At 44.6% G+C, this 16,762-nt stretch overlaps 2 protein-coding genes and 1 long non-coding RNA gene across 3 annotated transcripts; 1 reads left to right on the top strand and 2 right to left on the bottom strand.

Moving 5' to 3' along the window:
* The first annotated feature begins 708 nt into the window (after nucleotides 1-708).
* On the top strand, nucleotides 709-11,378 carry LOC149281158 (P2X purinoceptor 4-like). Its single transcript, XM_089499704.1, has 12 exons — nucleotides 709-937; nucleotides 1,302-1,449; nucleotides 3,559-3,630; nucleotides 4,029-4,101; nucleotides 4,555-4,657; nucleotides 6,928-7,008; nucleotides 7,686-7,827; nucleotides 8,848-8,984; nucleotides 9,611-9,704; nucleotides 10,038-10,103; nucleotides 10,209-10,304; nucleotides 10,486-11,378. Exons 1-12 carry the CDS (start codon nucleotides 792-794, stop codon nucleotides 10,540-10,542), a joined length of 1,215 nt encoding a protein of 404 aa, XP_089355830.1. The 5' UTR covers nucleotides 709-791; the 3' UTR covers nucleotides 10,543-11,378.
* On the bottom strand, nucleotides 7,436-12,191 carry LOC149281159 (uncharacterized). Its single transcript, XR_016278071.1, has 3 exons — nucleotides 12,067-12,191; nucleotides 10,205-10,235; nucleotides 7,436-7,858 (listed from the first exon to the last, which is right to left on the bottom strand). It is a non-coding gene; the product is annotated as an uncharacterized LOC149281159 (long non-coding RNA).
* A 27-nt stretch (nucleotides 12,192-12,218) lies between these two features.
* Nucleotides 12,219-16,751, bottom strand: LOC149281160 (SREBP regulating gene protein-like). The gene is made up of 5 exons (XM_089499705.1): nucleotides 16,569-16,751; nucleotides 15,764-15,920; nucleotides 15,078-15,229; nucleotides 14,778-14,891; nucleotides 12,219-13,535 (listed from the first exon to the last, which is right to left on the bottom strand). The coding sequence occupies exons 1-5, from the start codon at nucleotides 16,677-16,679 to the stop codon at nucleotides 13,452-13,454; spliced, it is 618 nt and encodes a 205-aa protein (XP_089355831.1). The 5' UTR covers nucleotides 16,680-16,751; the 3' UTR covers nucleotides 12,219-13,451.
* Nucleotides 16,752-16,762: the final 11 nt, after the last annotated feature.

A 16,762-nucleotide genomic window follows, 5' to 3' on the forward strand; every position in this document is an offset into this window, starting at 1 on the left:
CTGCTTTTAAAAACAAATCTACATTTCAAAATTCAGTGATGGTGCGGTTCCGATGTGGCTTTCTTTGCGCAATTGCGTGGGGTGATCATTCATGCGATGACTCACCCTTTTTGCTTGATTTGCGGGATGCTTTCAATGCACTTTCATCTCTCTTGAATGCTGACCAACTCCTCTGTCAGAGAGCTCTAGTCCCACCCTAAACTACAGATCCCAGGATTCCCTAGCAGTGAAAGCACTCGAACTGGGTGACTCCTGCAAGGTGTTTTAGGTCTGGGAGAGAGCTCTAGTGCCACTGTCAACTACAATTCCCAAGATTCCCTAGCAATGAGCCAGGGCGGTTAAAGCACTCTCAAACTGGAGGAATTGTTGTCTGGCTCAAGGCTATGGAATTCTGGGAGTTGGAGTGTGTTGTGGGGCCCAGAGCTCCACTCTGCTCCGCTCTGGGCCCACAACAAACTCCATCTCCCAGAATTCCATAGCCTTGAGTCAGACAACAAGTTAAAGCGGTACCAAACCGGGTTATCCCTCCAGTGTGGATGCAGCTAAAGCACTCTGGGTTTAGACCAGCCTGGGACCTGGAGGAGCTTTGCCAACAGCCTTGCAAGAAGGGGAGGAGAATGCCTTGGGCCTGCCCTTTGCAGACAGTTGCTCCAATGGGGTTTTCCCCTCCTTCCCTTTCGCCCTACTGCTGACGCCGAGCCTCCTTGCCCCAGGCCTGCGGGCCAGAAGCAGGAAACAGCTGCTTTCCCCTTCCTTTTGATCCGCTTTCATCCCGCGCCAACAGCCAAGCCATGGCCGCCCCTCCGTCGAAGCCCTGCGGCTGCCTCTACAGCTTCCTCTTCGAGTACGACACCCCGAGGATCGTCCTGATCAAGAGCCGCAAAGTCGGCCTCATGAACCGCCTGGTCCAGCTGGCCATCTTGGCCTATGTCATCGGGTAAGGCTCCCTAGTCCGGGGACATGAGTCCAGGGCTTGCCCAGGGACAGGCAGGGGAGGATGGACGCCCTCAGACAAGGACAGGGCTGGACTTGCCCAGAGGGAAACATGGGAGATCTTTCCTATGCTTCCCTATGGGCATGTATTCCCCAATGTTTCCCTATGGGCAAGTCTTCCCCAATGTATTCACATAGGCAAGTATTCCCCATTGTATCCCTATGGGCAAGTGCACATAGTACAAACTTATATATGTAACAAAAATCGAATATTGGTGAGATAAACAATAGAAGGCGCGATAGACTTGTCTGCAGGTGCCATTCCTGTCTGAGGAACATTTTCCCGCTCTTTTTCTCTTGCCTTGCAGGTGGGTGTTTGTGTGGGAAAAGGGCTACCAAGAAATGGATTCGGTGGTGAGTTCGGTGACCACAAAAGTGAAGGGAGTTGCTGTGACTAACACTTCACAGTTGGGGCTTCGAATTTGGGATGTCGCCGACTACGTGATTCCCCCTCAGGTACATGTTTTTGGATAACACATTTCATGTTTGTTTCGTTTTTTAAAGGTGTGATGCTTGTTGTGCTGTTTGTGATCCAGGATCACAAGGCAATGCTTGGAAGCACAACTGGAACACTTGAACCTAGTCGTTCTGACTCACTTTTCGCATGCAACCATTGTATTACCAGGCATACTGAGGCGCATCATACCGACTCACAAAATGGCTGCCGTCACGCCAAGCCAGGTACAAGCCAGTAGTGACTCAAGGCGGTTGTAGAGCCCCTGGCATTTGCCTCACTCTGCCTAAGGGTAGGGCTGCCTTTCCTTGGAAGGCAGCGTTGTTGGTGCCATGAGACCTTCCAAATGGCTTCTTCTTTCTTGATTCGTTTTACATAGTTCCAATTTAGCAGAGCTTTGCTGCACCCCTTTTTCCGTGGAGATATTATTTTAAAATTAACGATACATAGTAGATTTCCTTTTATCATTCTAGTCATACAATCCTAGAGTTGAAAGAGACCCCATCCAGTCCAACCCCCTTCTGCCATGCAGGAAATCCAATTCAAAGCATCCCCATTGACAGATGGCCATCCAGCCTCTGCTTAAAGCCCTCCGAAGAAGGAGACTCCACCACAATCTCCGAGGGATTATGTTCCACTGTCAAACAATTCTTACTGTTACATGGAAACATGTAAAACTCTTCCTGGAATCGCTTATCCTGTAGTTTGAATCCATTGCTCCATGTCCTGTTCTCTGGAGCAGCAGAAAACAAGCTCGCTCCCACCTCAGTGTGACACCGCTACAAATATTTAAACAGAGCGATCATATCACCTCTTAACCATCTCTTCTCCAGGCGAAACATCCCCAGCTCCCTAAATCACTCCTCATAGGGCATAGTTTCTAGACTCTTTCAACTTTTGGATATGGTTTTCAAGTAGAGGTATACCACAAAATAGAAAGAGAAGAAAGCAAGAACTTGAGCAAGATGGGTATTAACCACACATTTCCTTGCCTCGAAGAGGACTAGAACATGGTGTGTTAAGTTTAGGGAAAGCTTCCCTTCCCAGGCAAAGGATTAGGTTCAGTGTTTCTGTGTCTAGGGCTGCATCCGCACTGGAGAAATAACCTGGTTTGGCCCCGCTTTAACTCTTTGTGGCTCAAGGCGATGGAATTCTGGGAGTTGGAGTTTGTTGTGGGGTCCAGAGCGGAGCTCCGCTCTGGACCCCACAACAAACTCCAACTCCCAGAATCCCATCGCCTTGAGCCAGAGCAGTTAAAGCAGTGCCAAACCAGGTTATTTCTCCAGTGTGGATGCAGCCTAGGAGGGATTCAGTTGAACCTCTTCTTCGGAATATGTCTTCAAAATGCCCCACTGCCTGGTCTGTATGCGCATACAGTATGATAATAGTTGAGGGAACCTGTATTTCTTTTGTTTCCAGGATCTGTTTGCTAAACTGTCCTTTGCCCGCAGCATTTTTGACTTAAGCGCTCCTAGTTTGCTCCAGCTTCAGCTCTTTACTTGAGGGAGCAGCAGGAACAGGATGTGGGTGGATCCACATTTGGCGATCACTTGATCCTTTCTGTTTCTGGGATTCCACATGTTAATACGCTTCTGCTTAGGGGACGGAGAGCCCTGTTGCATTACAGAGATTATTCTGTCTCTTCCATTAGATTCCTTCTCAGTCACATCCAGTAAAACAAAGGATAAGTACACAAAAGTTTGGCTGGCAGGTTCAAATTCCTCTCCGACGCACTGGAGACAAAAACGTCTTGGCTTGTTTGCTCCTCCTGTCCTTAGATTCTGTGTGAAGGCTTTCCATTCTCTCACTCACTTGAACTGGCCTTTTCTACTGCTGACAGTTTGGTGTTTCACACTATTATAATGTTCATAAGAATATCCCAGGCGCTCAGCCTGAAAGGGAATAGATTTGTTGAGAGTGGATGGCAGGTTGTTTGGTTGCTCCCAAACTGATATTTTAATGCAATTTGCCCCCTTTGCCAAAATATGGAAGTCCTTCATGCAGGTGGTCATTTGTCTTCTTTTAGAGAGGCAGGGTTATACATGTAAGACTTAAAACATATCCTCCCTGGAAAAAACTCATTATTTTTTCCCTTACTTTTGCATATTTAGGAGGAGAATTCTGTATTCGTCATGACAAATTTGATCATCACATTGAATCAGACACAAGGATACTGTTCAGAGGTATGTACATTCCACAAGGACCCCATCCTCAAATTTAATTGACTTTTTCTTGGATATCAGGATCTGTATTTCGAATCAATACAATCTTCCCTAATTTATTCTGGCCCTGGAATCTATCTGTCTATGGCAGAGAATTTACCTTAAGTCTGATGCAGAGTTTTGCCCTTGTAAAACAAATAATGTGGGATTCTTCCTGCTGACTCCTATGGGTTGTTTCTGACTGATCCACGCACAACAGATAAAATAGTTCTGAATTAAACGTTTTTTGCCGGCTTCCATGCAGATAGTTTCAAAAGCGCTTCCTTGCAGATTTCAGTGATAGCTTGAAAAACATCTCTCTGTTGGTGGACTGATAAGTTTTCTTCTCAGTTTGTATCTTTGCTCTTCTTCTGTTCTAGTTTCCAGATAAGACCACGACTTGCCAGTCTGCTAAGGATTGCACAAAAGGATACATTGGCACTCACAGTAACGGTATGAACGGATGTGATGTTCAATGTTAGCAATTTTACTTGCTTTTTAGATAAAAACGCCATGAAGCAAGCTGTTCTTTCTCTCTGCCTCAGCCCTCCATCAGCCCAAAATAATTTGTTGCCTGCAGCAAAGCAGCAAATGGCATCCTCTTTCCTAAACCAAATGATTTTAATATCTTGGGTGTAAAATCCCAGATGATCTCCTTCTTGGTAGGAAAAACAGTTTGAAGAGCTAAACAATTTACCACTGTTTTATGACACCCAGAATCCACTGCTTGAGATTACAGGCTCACCATATTAAATCCTGCATTTCTGAAATATATGAATTATCCCCGTCTCCCTTAGAAGGAAGAAGTTCTGCCTGTGGCTTGAGCTCTACGTGTGTCTGAGTCCTGTGGTGATGGTGTTTTTGCTGTTCTGACATTTTTATGATGGCCTTTCCATATCCCTTCAGGTGTTCAAACTGGGAGGTGTGTCGATTACTCCCAAAATCACACACTCAAAACTTGTGAGGTGTTTGCCTGGTGTCCAGTGGAGAATGATGAGGAGGTACCCAAGTGAGTGCCTTGTGCAAATAGAAATAATGGGGAAGAATTCCAAAGGAGCAATTCCAGAGGATAGCATGAAGGCATCCATCAGATAACTGGAACAGCTTTCTAAACACATGAAGCCACATTTGGCTTTTCTGGTTTCAAGTTTAAATGCACACAAGAGGAGGCGCGTGCACTAGCCATGGCCTCTTTCATTTCTTTTCTGACATGGAGAGTGATAATCTGAAGAGGACAGCCTTCCAACATACAAGGTGGTCTCCTCTTTGGATCACTGCTCCCCAGAACTTAGACAAGTTACTGTTTTTGACTCCTAGCATCCCTCAGCCACCATGGTCATGTTGCCTAGGGGATTCTGGGAGCTGTTGTCTAAAAGTGAGGCTTCCAAGCTGTGGATATTTCACATATGAAGGGTGATGATGGGCAGAGAGGAGAGGGCCAGCACACACATCTCCTCACATGTTGATTTAACAAAATGGGTTTGTGTGTCATCTGATGCAGGATCCTCTCTATAACATTGATAATGTCTGCTGGTTAAACATGACCTTCTGTATGATGAAGCAGCTTTCCCCAGTTTGGGGCTCTGTAGACATGTTTGACCATAATGCCATCATCTCCAGGCAGTATGACCTTGGAGAATAGAGGTTGGCATCCGACTTCCTTTGTGTCTAATCCCTTTTGCTAGCCTATAGGTAAAAGCACTGTGGTGGGAATAGCCTCTATAAATGGGTGGGGGAAGTTGGTCCTCCATATATTATTGGACTGTGCCCCCCAGCATCCCTGCTCATGAACTACAGTATGTTGGATAATGCTGAAGGGAGTTGCTATTCAACAGTATCTGTTTGTCCCCCCCCCCCCCACCACCACCACCCTTACAGGGTACCTTTACATAAATGTGAAAGTATGCACTTACATTGTATTAAATCAAAACCAATGTGTCAAATCCATCTGGACCATTACTGCCAGGGACAGATTATCAATGGTTCCACTGGTGCGCTGGCTAGGGACTCAAGGGAAATGAAGTACATAGTTGCTTTCTCAAGCCGATCCCAAATATCCAGATATTTCTAATAATATCACTGACATTTCAGGAGAGAAAACAGGTTGATTATGATTTCCGTGCTGTTGTCTTTTGTATATAGCTCCCACGTGTGCCTAAAGAGGGCCCTATCTTTGAGACAGCTCTATAGCCCCAACCTGCCTTAATATGGCCTTGATGCTGGCTCTTAAGGGTATGGGGCTTGGGCTTTTCTTCTCGTGGTTGTTCCCCGAGGGCCAAACTCAAGGTACCAATGGCGGTAGAAAGGGAAAGGTCCGTTCAGATGGAAAGAACAGTTTTGGAGAGGTGATTTTTGTCAGCACAGGTTCAACATTTTCTTTCCAGAGCTTGGATGATAACTTCTAGAATCCCTTAGCTAGGAGGCACTGGGAGTTGTAGTCCAAGGCTGCACCTCCACACTATCCTGATGCCTGCTGTGGCCTCCCTTTGGTTGTTAGTTACATAACAACAAAAAGATTTAGGTTCATTGCTTTCATGCAGTTAGTTATGGCCTCAGAATTCTGGTCAGAGTGCATATAAGAACTCAGTTTAGGACTGAAGAATATATAGCCCTCCAAATGTTATTGGGATCCAGCTCCCGTCAGTCCTAACCAGGACAGCCAAAGAGGAGGGATGATGGGAATTGTAACTGAAAGAGATCTGAAAGTTGCCACATTCCTCAGTTTTCATACAGCTAAAACCAAGCAGGTCTAGGTTTGAGAAGAGCCTGCATGGAAATCCATGTAAGAGCTCTGTATATTTACTTTAAAACGATACAAAAACCTATATCCCATCCTTCTGGCATTATCCACACCACTTGGGGCGCTGGCAGCAATGAAGAGCCATCAAAATACAATCCAAATGCAAAATTGAATAAAAAGGGATTGATAATAACTGTAACATGAAAAACTCAAGAGGCAAAGACAGTTTGAACAAGATGGCCTTTGCCTTTCAGCCAAACACAGTCAAAGACGATGCCAGCCTGGTTCAAGGAAGGAAGGAAGGAAGGAAGGAGGGCATCATACAAATGTACAAATTGTAACTGGAAATGCTAAACCTGAGAAAAGCATGTGTTCTGCCATCTATGGCAAAGAGACGTGAAGGATGAACTGTCAGGGTTTTGACCCACTACCCTGATCCAGGTGGTCACATAACATAGCTAGTTGCCAACAAGGTGTTAAACATTAAGTGTGATCAAATGTTTCCACTCAGGTCTTCTCTCTTTTTCAACCATCTTTAGACCAGCTTTCCTCAAGGATGCTGAGAATTTTACTCTTCTCGTGAAGAACAGCATCTGGTACCCCAAGTTCAACTTCACTAAGTATGTATATTTTTTTTCCTGAACTGCCAGCTTCTTTTAGGAAGTGGGGAATCCCTGAAGTTCTACAGTTTTTGTTTGATAGGGTGATATTTGGGTGATATTTCAGGGAAATGGAGGCAATGTTTGAGATAGCAAGGGTTCTGGAGTGAGTAGGGAGAAAGGGAACCTGGATTTATGAAAGGGGGAAATTGTGAGGAGGGAAACATTAGAGAAGGTAAGCTGAATTTGACTAAGTTGCTAAAAGAGAAATAAAAATAATAATGAGAAGCGCAGTCGAGGAAATGGGAATACTTCAGATTTATAAGATGAGAATGGGCTCTGTGGCCATGTTCTCATCTTCTAGAACATGGCCACATAGCCCGAAAAACCCACAAAAAAACTATGGATACCAGCCATAAAAGCCTTCGACTTCACACTTCAGATTAAATTGTTTATTTTATTTATATCATATTCATTCCTCTTACTGCGGATAGAGTGGGTTAGATATCAGTTTTTCAAAAAGACAAGCCAGTCCTGCCTTCAGCCTTACAATCTTGAAAGACATCACGCAAAAGGTGATGGAGAAGGGAACATTTAAAAAATGAGGTAACTCATGCACAGAGTCTGAATGTTGCAAGCAGAGTCTGGAAATACTACTTGGTGAGCTACCTGCCATTTTGTCTTTTTTCTTTGTCCAGGCGAAACATTCTCCCCAACATCAATAGCACATACCTCAAAAACTGCAAATACAATGCCAAAACGGACCCCTTTTGTCCAATCTTCCGCCTCCGCGATATGGTTGAAGCTGCTGCACAGGATTTCCAGGAGATGGCAATTGAGGTCAGTTAGGTTACATACTGAGAAAATACAGCTGAAAGGACATTCAAGGGTTGAATTTATTTTAACAAAATATGAATACTGGCCAAGATTCTGCATTGGAGAGATGTATGGTACAAGTTCTGCCAGCAGGACTATGTGACATCTCCTGTCTCCTCTCCCTGTAATGTTTGTTTCTACCCATTTTCCTTGAGTAACCAGTGTATTTGAACAAGGGTATCTGGGTAATAGGTTTATACAAACAAGTGTTGTTTGACAGACACTCAGACGATTAATAGCAAATATTTAACTTTCCGGGATCAAGGTTTCCTCTGAAACAACTATACTTTTACTTTCAGTTGTAATGCCCATTGCATTTGCAGAAGACTTTCTTTACTAATTGTTTTTACTTGGCTATATTGCAAATCTGAAGTGGGCAGTCTGCAGTATGAATCTGCCACAAATATCTTTATAACAAGCTCCTCTTTGGCAATGGGGGAATGGAGGGTTCATTTTACCAACCTGTAACATTGAAGCAATAGAACTATCGACTGGATAGCACCTATGTCATTGTGCTTTGAACATTTGAAATAACCTGTACAGATCCCAGCATTTAAAATAGTACCTCTGAGCATAAGCTTCAGTTTAGTTTTCTTCTACTTTTTTTCTCTTCAGAATGGATTTGGAGTGCCAGGATGCATTGTTTATTGAACTTCATATAAAATTCAGCACATGCTTTGTTGCAAAAGACTATAGAGAATTATGGTGTAGTGGTTTGAACGTTGGATTATGACTCTGGAGACCAGGGTTCAAATCCTGGCTCAGCCACGGAAACTCACTGGGTGACCTTGGGCAAGTCACACTCTCTCAGCCTCATGGGAAGGCAATAGCAAACCTCCTCTGAACAAATCTTGCCAAGAAAACCCCTTAGGGTCACTGTAAGTCAGAAACGACTTGAAGGCACACAACAGCGGAAAAATAGTATTGTGTCCAATAAAATTGCAGTTTGAATTTAAATGGAAGGCACTGCTTCTGTTTCTACAGGGCGGAGTAATGGGGCTGCAGATTAACTGGAACTGTGACTTAGACAAGGCTGCTGCTCATTGTGTGCCAAAATATACCTTCCGCCGCATTGATAACAAGGATTCTGCCCACACTGTCTCACCTGGATACAATTTCAGGTAGGGAGATCAAGCTACCCATATCTGTGGAATGGCGGCACCTCTGTTTGAGAACAGCCACCTGTGTAGAGTCTGAACTCTCTTTGGTGCTACGTAGAAGTTGCATTATTTGCCTGGCTGTTCTAGATCTCCTGGGTCTTGAGATCTAGAGCCAGTGTGGCATAATTGTTTGAGAATTGGACTGGGACTCTGGGAGACCTTAATTCAAATCTGTGCCCACCATGGAAACCCACAGAGACACTCTGCCACCTAATAAGAAGCAGCCCTGGCGGCACAGTGGTTAAATGCCTGTACTGCCGCCACTCACTCACAAACCACAAGGTTGTGAGTTCAATACCAGCCAGGGTTTCTGGGTTGACTCAGCCTGGCATCCTTCTGCAGGTTGCCAAAATAAGTAACCAGCTGGTTGGGGGCAATTGGCTTACACTTTGTAAACCGCTTAGCACATCAGTAAGCGGTATAGAAATGTACTTGCTATTGCTAATAAGAAGGCAATGGCAATCCACCTCTGAAGAAATCTAGCGGCAAATATGGTTTACTGGTTTGAGTATTAATGTAGTTTTGCTGTGATAGCAGGATATCTTTGTAACTGGCTGATTGCTTGCCCCTTCCTGTTCCCTTTTCAGATTTGCAAAGTACTACAAAACGCCTGATGGTGTAGACTCCCGGACACTCATCAAGGCTTATGGCATCCGCTTTGACATCATGGTATTTGGAAAGGTAGCTGCTCTGACAAATAAGTGTGTCAACAGCTCCTGAGAATGTTCTGCATGGGTCATGAATTACACATCTCTACTTCTTTGCCTTGGGAGGGTCCATATCTTAGTGGTAGAGCATAGGCTTGGGATGTCTACAGTCCCGGGTCAATCCCTAGCTTCTGTATTAAGACTACCAAGATCTGGGACCCACTGGCAGTTAGAATAGAATAGATATCCCCAGCATTACAGATGGGCAGACTCCGTCAAGGAAGTCTTGGCTGCCTCTACAAAAGCATTTCTTAGGCTGTCTCTGGAACATGTGTGAATAACTTGAGTATATCTGGGTCTGTCTTAGGCAGGAAAATTTGATATCATTCCCACAATGATTAACATCGGATCTGGTTTAGCCCTCTTTGGCGTGGTAAGCACTTTTCTTCTCCCTCCGTGTGGCATTCCTTTTAATCGGGGGCTAAAAAAAAGGAGCCATTTAATAACAATTCTTGTCACTACCTTTACACTTACCTAGGCAACTGTCCTGTGTGACGTCATTGTCCTGTATTTTATGAAGAAAAGATACTATTACAGAGAGAAAAAATACAAATATGTCGAAGATTATGAATTGGTAAGTTTGCAGATGAGCTCATATCCTAGTGTTTGTCGTGTTAGTCTAAAAATCAAAAAAAAATTTTGATTTTCTGAATTGATGGATTTGGACAGTGTTGACCAGAATTAAGGTAAAATGTGGACTTCTTTGAGATCCAGTTTGCGTCTCTTGCACTGACTTTCCTTCCAATTTTTTAAAGGAAGCCAATGCATCCTATGGATCCCAGTCAGAAAGTCATGTGTTCCATGGTGACTGATCACTCCAAAAGGCTGCAACAAACACCATCCTACGCATTTCACAGGGAGCTAATGAATGGGATGCATCTCTCAGGAACTGACTGACTGGCCTTGACTTTCTAATATGGGTGTGGGGGGAAAGAAAACATTTAAATTATCGCTGTATCACCATCACGCAGGGCTCAGACTAACTTCTGTTTTGGATGCCTGACTTAAGCCAGCAGCTCTTCCTGGTCTAAAGGGAATGTGAAGATTGGGATACTCTGTAAATACTTCAACACTTTCTGTGAAAGTTTCTTCTGGGAGGTAGGGATTCAGTCTGAGGTAATTCTGAGCTGAGCCTCTAAACTGTGGCTGTGTGAAGACAAATTGTCTCTCATATTTCCCCCAGGTGGGGAAGATACACCTTGGATGCTAAAATGGTCCTACTTCTGATTTGAAACACTAGACCCATTTCCATTTGTAGCCTTGTTGGTTATTGTCATAGTTGGGTTGGTTCTGCTGCCATCTCTGCCCAGCTAGATGCCAGTGGGGTGTAAGCGAGCTTGTTCATAGTAAGTGCCAACGTGTAAAGACATGAATGCCAGGTGCCTCCCCCCCCCCCCCGAGAATGCAGAAAATGGGGATTATGCCAAAACTCTTTTATCAGAATTTTACCAGAACTATAGTTTAGGAAAGTCCTCAGGACACTTAAACTAGTTTGATGCATAGCCGTATTTTGAGATTAACAATTTACTACTAGCCCTATCCCATTTGTACACAGGAGCCATAAGTGTTTCTTACTGTGAATTGGAGATTTGGAGATAGGTGACTGAGAATGTATTTTGCACATATTATAAAGGCATTGGAAACTTTACTGTGCTTGTGTGTCTCCTTTTTCTACTGTATGGTTAGCTGGAATACAGAGTTATAGCCTTATAGTTCTATAACTTTGCTTTCACAAGTAGATAAGGGTGTTGAAAAACCTGTCATCATATCAGCCTTTTGTGTCTTCAGCTCTGGAAGATAGGTTAGTTAATATGCTGTATTAGAAAGGTTACCTCCAGAGTGGAGACTAGGTAGCACTGGTAGATCTCATGTACTGAAGTATAAGCGTGTCTGTTGGGGTTTGCTGAGCTCCACTCTTCCTTCTTAGTCAGGGCCAGGACTGTTGCATGCCCTATTTTGTATAGGCTTAATCCTATTAATACCAACAACAGCAGACACAATGAATCAAGAGGGAGTTACAATAATGATTCACTATTCAACTGATAAGTCACTGGAACTACCAAAAGGATTGAAAGGACATTCTTTGCCAAGGTAATGAAACTTTTTTTTCCTCATGTTCAGGGAATTTTGGGAAGAAATAGTGTTTGAAGAAGTGTTGAGGGCCTAGTTATCCCTCCCTAAAGTGAGAGTGCAGACCTAAAGGCACCAGAATCCCATCTGATCTTGGGAGCAAAGCAGGGACAGTCCTGATAAGTGCTTAGATGGGAGACCATCATCGGATACCAGGTGTTGTAGGCTATATTTCAGAGTAAGGAACTGGCAAAACCATCTCTTACCTTGAAAAACCTATGAAATTCATGGAGTCGCCATTAAGTCAACAGGCAGCTTGAAGGTACACACACACAAAGTCAGAGTCCTCTTTGGCTTCGTAATCCAATATGCTCCCTAGGTCAGAAATTAGGAACATAACAGGCAGCTGCCGAGGAGTTAGAAATAGCATATTTTATTTTTGTCATTTTCATTTGTTACCACTGATAATAGCATGAGGGTGGGGTCATGGGTAGGAGTCATGGCTACCTCTAGGAAACCCTGTGGGACCTTGTACAGCTTCCTTTTCAAGCACAACAGCTCCAGATTGTCTTGCTGAAGAATTATAAAGTGAGGATGAACTAGCTGGCCAGCTCTGTGACTGGGTAATGCTTAAGATCTGTGTCTATTACTGACTGGATGTGTTTAGAGGGGACTTACTTCCCCATTTCCTTGCCTTCCTCATCCCTATGAACTGGGAGGAAAATGACAAAAAAATCCAGCTGAGATTTGGGCACAACAGCTAATCATATCCTGGTTTACCATTACGTAGTTAATAAAGTCTTCTTTGATTAGGATCAAGCGTAGAGCATTCTGCACATTTGGGAAATTTCATCAGTTACCTTAGAACCACTGAGAGCAGCATAGCATCTTGGGCTACTACCTTGTCCCACTGAGCAGCACAACACTGAACGAAAAGCCACAAGCATCTTCTTTCAATGTACTGAAGGCCATACACAGACCACAACAGCCAAAACCATAATTACATCCAATTAATTAATTTCCAAATTAAAATTTGCAGAAATTCTTCCTTTCCTCCACAATGATATTAGAAAATAGGGTTTGGGATGAAGTGCTGTTTGCCAATTCCTTGCTGACATGTCCAAAAATGGCACACATGTAGGACAAGTTGACTTAAGTCTAGGACAATTAATCCCAAATAAATGTTTTTTGTTTCACACCTGACACCCTGCTTCAGGAAATCAAATACACCTTAAGCCAATACTGTATGATCTCAATAAATAATATTTACATAAAAGCTATTGTCCTACACAAAGGATAGCATGCTCTTCCCACCTAATGGGTTTGCAGTCTTTCTTCCGCGCAGCATTTGTCCATTGGTCCAAAACAGGCCAAGAGATATAACTTCTACAAATGTCTTTCAACATGGAACTTGACTGACCAGACCTGTTATGTCTGACTATGGTCCTTTGGATCCAATGATTGGGACACAGCATCCTGATTCCATTTTTCAACAGAAGGGAGATGTCAACTGTTCAGGGAAAGGTCTTCCATGAGGTGAAATCAAATCCTGGAGTATGAAGCAAGTCAAAGCAAAGGTAGCTGTGATGTCGCTCTTCCTTTTGTTGCAATTCCATTTCTCTCACACTGGTACCAGCTTATTCAACAACTTTCACACAGACAAAAGATCAGGGGGGTACTCCCCATAACAGTATTTGGCAATTGGGTTCCGATAGGTGTTTTCATGCTGAACGCTCTGATCAGAAGAGAAAGAGAAGATGTCTTAGGGAAAACCAAGGACATACAGAAAAACTGTTCACCAGGGACACTACAGGGAGGGAGCACAGCTGAGTAGTAGAGCACAAACTTTCCATGAAGAAGGCCTTGACATCTCCAGATTTTGTTTGCACAGAAAAAATAGTGATTTGGGCTTAGGAAAACAGATTTCAACAACAGTTTTACCCACTCACCCAATTCTTAAGTGCAAAATATTGTTGAAACCTGTGCAAAAACTCTTGCAGTTTCTATTCAACAGGGAAAACCTTGGAAATTGTTACTGCATGCAAAAGTGTAAGCGAAGGTTCAATTTCCTAGCAGGACCAGAGTTATCCTTTGGGCTGCACACTTCTCCAAATTTTGGAAGCAGTTCATGACTCAAAAAATGTGGGCATTAGAGAGAGCGGCAGACAAAGCACCAATTTCCGTGTTTGTGAAGGAAAAGAATTGTTGCCAAGTGATGTGGAAGCTGGAACAGACTTAAGACAGATAAGAATCTACTTTGTCCATCTTTAGTCAAGGCCAACCCTCACAAATCTCGAGGAGGGGATTAGATGCCTCCTTGCCCACTCTGTACATTACTGTTATCACGCTTTCCTACCCTGCAGGGATAGGACAGATGTAGACAAAATGCCTGGACACTGCCAGGTGGAGCAGTTCTTCATCACATCCTTCAGAAGCTTCCCAAGCAGAAAACCTATCTTTACATACAAGTCCTCCTTACTAGGTAAGTATGGCTGACTGCTTCTCTGACACAAGGAATCCTCCTTTGCCCCACACATATCCAACCCCACAAGAATCTCCTCAGCACTTATAAAAGGTAGAGGGGGGACACAACTTCCCAGAGGCTCCAGACCTCCCCCAAACCACTGCAGGTTGCCTACTGTTGAAGTTGTAGCCATACCACCAAATTTCAAGAGTACAATAATGTGGCTTAAAAGCCACAACTGTCTTTGAAAACAAGTTGCCCATTTGGCAGCAGTCACAAAAAGAGGCAAGGAAGCTAGATGCTGTAGGAAGGCTATGTGTTGTTACTGCAAGGTAACCCAGTGGGTTTCCATGGCACAGCAGGGATGGGAATCCTGGTCTCCCGAGTCCTAGTCCAACGTTCAAACCACTACACTAGAGTCGTTCTCTGGCTGTGTGTTCCTCCTAACTAACAGGGACATTCTGGCCAGACTATTTGTGTGCTTTCCACAACCAAAGGCTTCTCCCTGCTTACCTGTGATGAGGTCCTGCATTTTGCCAGACACAACTCAAAGTGATCTTCAACTGAAATGAATAGGTTCTGGAAGGCCACAGCTGCTCGATTCAAAAAATTTTCTAGGACCTGTTGCTGAAAAAAACCCCAGACATTTCAGAAGGTAAGAAAGGCAAGCTGGAAGGGAAAGGAGTACCCACACATATCCTGCATTGACTTTATGCAGTTTTTAAAATGTATCTTATATTTATTACAATCATAGAAACTTCCATGTTTGTTATGGACACCACTTGTGCACCCTTAAGACCGAGTCCTCCTTACCTTGTTGGGCTGAAGGCAGCAGGAAACGCATGCCTCATAGACGCTGCAACATCCATTTGACAGGCAGCTGTCGCAGCTGTACAGCTTTGTATTGGGCGCCTCCACGTTGCAACAACCATTCACCAAGACGTCCTTTCTTTCACAGATGTAACCTACATCCCCAGAAATGTAACAGCAGAAAAAGGGAGAATTGAAGAACCCTGGATATTTTCAGGGAGTTAAGAATGGAGCAGAGAAAGAGGCAGGGCCTTGCCAGGAGAGTGTCTCTAGCAAGACACCTACAGAGAATCACAAAGAATGGGTAAAATGCATCTGAGGAAGCAGACCGAAGTCTATGCTGGCAATTTCTCTCAGTGAGTCTCAAAGGTGGTTCAAGATGTCTTGGTGTACTGATTCTACAGACTAACATGGCTATATCTTTTAATTCTATGGGTGGAAGTGTTGATTTAAAATAACACCTAGCAGCTTTCCTTTCTATCAGAACCAGAGCCTTTCTATAGACACTCTGAAGTACTTGGATTACAACAGTGTTCTCTGCTAGCAATACACTTGCTGGGTACATCCATTTTTCCTCGAGGTGCTATGGGGATAAGGGCTAAACTCAGACACTGGGGGAGTCCAGTGGGGCTCTGGGGCAGAGGATGGCACATGCTTTAACCAATATGCCACTGAATGAGGACCCTTACCCAGTTCATCTGTGATCAGCAGCTTCCCTTGGACAGAATTTCGACACTGGTTCCCCTGCTGACTGCTGTTCCCTGGGCTGAACTGGACTTTCCATGCAATCGGGTGGTCTTCGTCTTGTGAGGGGGGGATGTTTCGGTCCCATAGCACTCTCTCCTCCTGAAGCAAAACAAAGCAGCACAGGAAAAGTGTTGGCAACAACTGGACCTTCATAGAATCATAAAGGGCCACCCAGTCCAACCCCCTTCTGCCATGCAGGAACTCTCAATCAAAGCATCCCCATTGACAGATGGTCATCCATCCTCTGATTAAAGACCTCCAAGGAAGGAGACTCCACTACGCTCCAAGAAAGGAGTGTCTTCCACTGTCAAACAGCCCTTACTCTCAGGAAGTCCCTCCTAATGTTGAAGTGGAACCTCTTTTCCTGGAGCTTGCATCCACTGCTCTGGGTCCTAGTCTCTGGAGTAGCAGAAAAGAAGCTTGCTCCCTCCCCAATATGGCATCCCTTCAAATATTTAAACAGGGCTATCATCATATCACCCCTTAACCTTCTCTTCTCCTCATAGGGCTTCATGGCTTCCAGACCCTTCCCCATTTTAGTCGCCCTCCTTTGGACATGCTCCAGTTTCTCCACATCCCTTTTGAATTGTGGCGCCCAGAACCGGAGGCGGTATTCCTGGTGGGGCCTGGCCAGAGCAGAATCGAGTGGCGCTATGGCTTCCCTTGATCCAGACTGCCTGCTTCTCTTGATGCCGCCTAGGCTGGCCTTGGCCTTGGCCGCTGCCCCTCGGGCGCCCGGAGCCTGACCTGCTTGAAGGTGCTGCTGAGGAAATAGATGAGCGAGAGGCCGAAGACGAGGCCCAGCACCCAGCGCTTCCTCAGCAGCCTCCGCCAGACCAGCGCCAGCAGCTGCACCATCGGGAAGCCTTCAGCCGGAGCCGGGAGCCCGCCGAGAGGGAGCCTGACATCAGGCCCGGCGGCGGCGGCGGCGGCGGCGGCGG

The sequence above is a fragment of the Sceloporus occidentalis genome, unplaced genomic scaffold, assembly GCF_023333645.1.
Source record: "Sceloporus occidentalis isolate IW3139 unplaced genomic scaffold, rSceOcc1.0.p SCAF_138, whole genome shotgun sequence".
Lineage (NCBI taxonomy): Eukaryota > Metazoa > Chordata > Lepidosauria > Squamata > Phrynosomatidae > Sceloporus > Sceloporus occidentalis.

What these genes read in the sequence shown, in the direction of transcription:
- LOC149281158 (XM_089499704.1), top strand. Translation starts at nt 792, where the DNA reads ATGGCCGCCCCTCCGTCGAAGCCCTGCGGCTGCCTCTACAGCTTCCTC. An exon ending in CACAAGGATACTGTTCAGAG is followed by an intron (nt 3,631 to 4,028) that starts GTATGTACATTC and finishes CTTCTGTTCTAG; the next exon opens with TTTCCAGATAAGACCACGAC. An exon ending in CCCAAGTTCAACTTCACTAA is followed by an intron (nt 7,009 to 7,685) that starts GTATGTATATTT and finishes TTCTTTGTCCAG; the next exon opens with GCGAAACATTCTCCCCAACA.
- LOC149281160 (XM_089499705.1), bottom strand. Translation starts at nt 16,679, where the DNA reads ATGGTGCAGCTGCTGGCGCTGGTCTGGCGGAGGCTGCTGAGGAAGCGC. An exon ending in GCTGCCTTCAGCCCAACAAG is followed by an intron (nt 14,892 to 15,077) that starts GTAAGGAGGACT and finishes GGTTTTTTTCAG; the next exon opens with CAACAGGTCCTAGAAAATTT. An exon ending in AATGCAGGACCTCATCACAG is followed by an intron (nt 13,536 to 14,777) that starts GTAAGCAGGGAG and finishes TCTTCTGATCAG; the next exon opens with AGCGTTCAGCATGAAAACAC.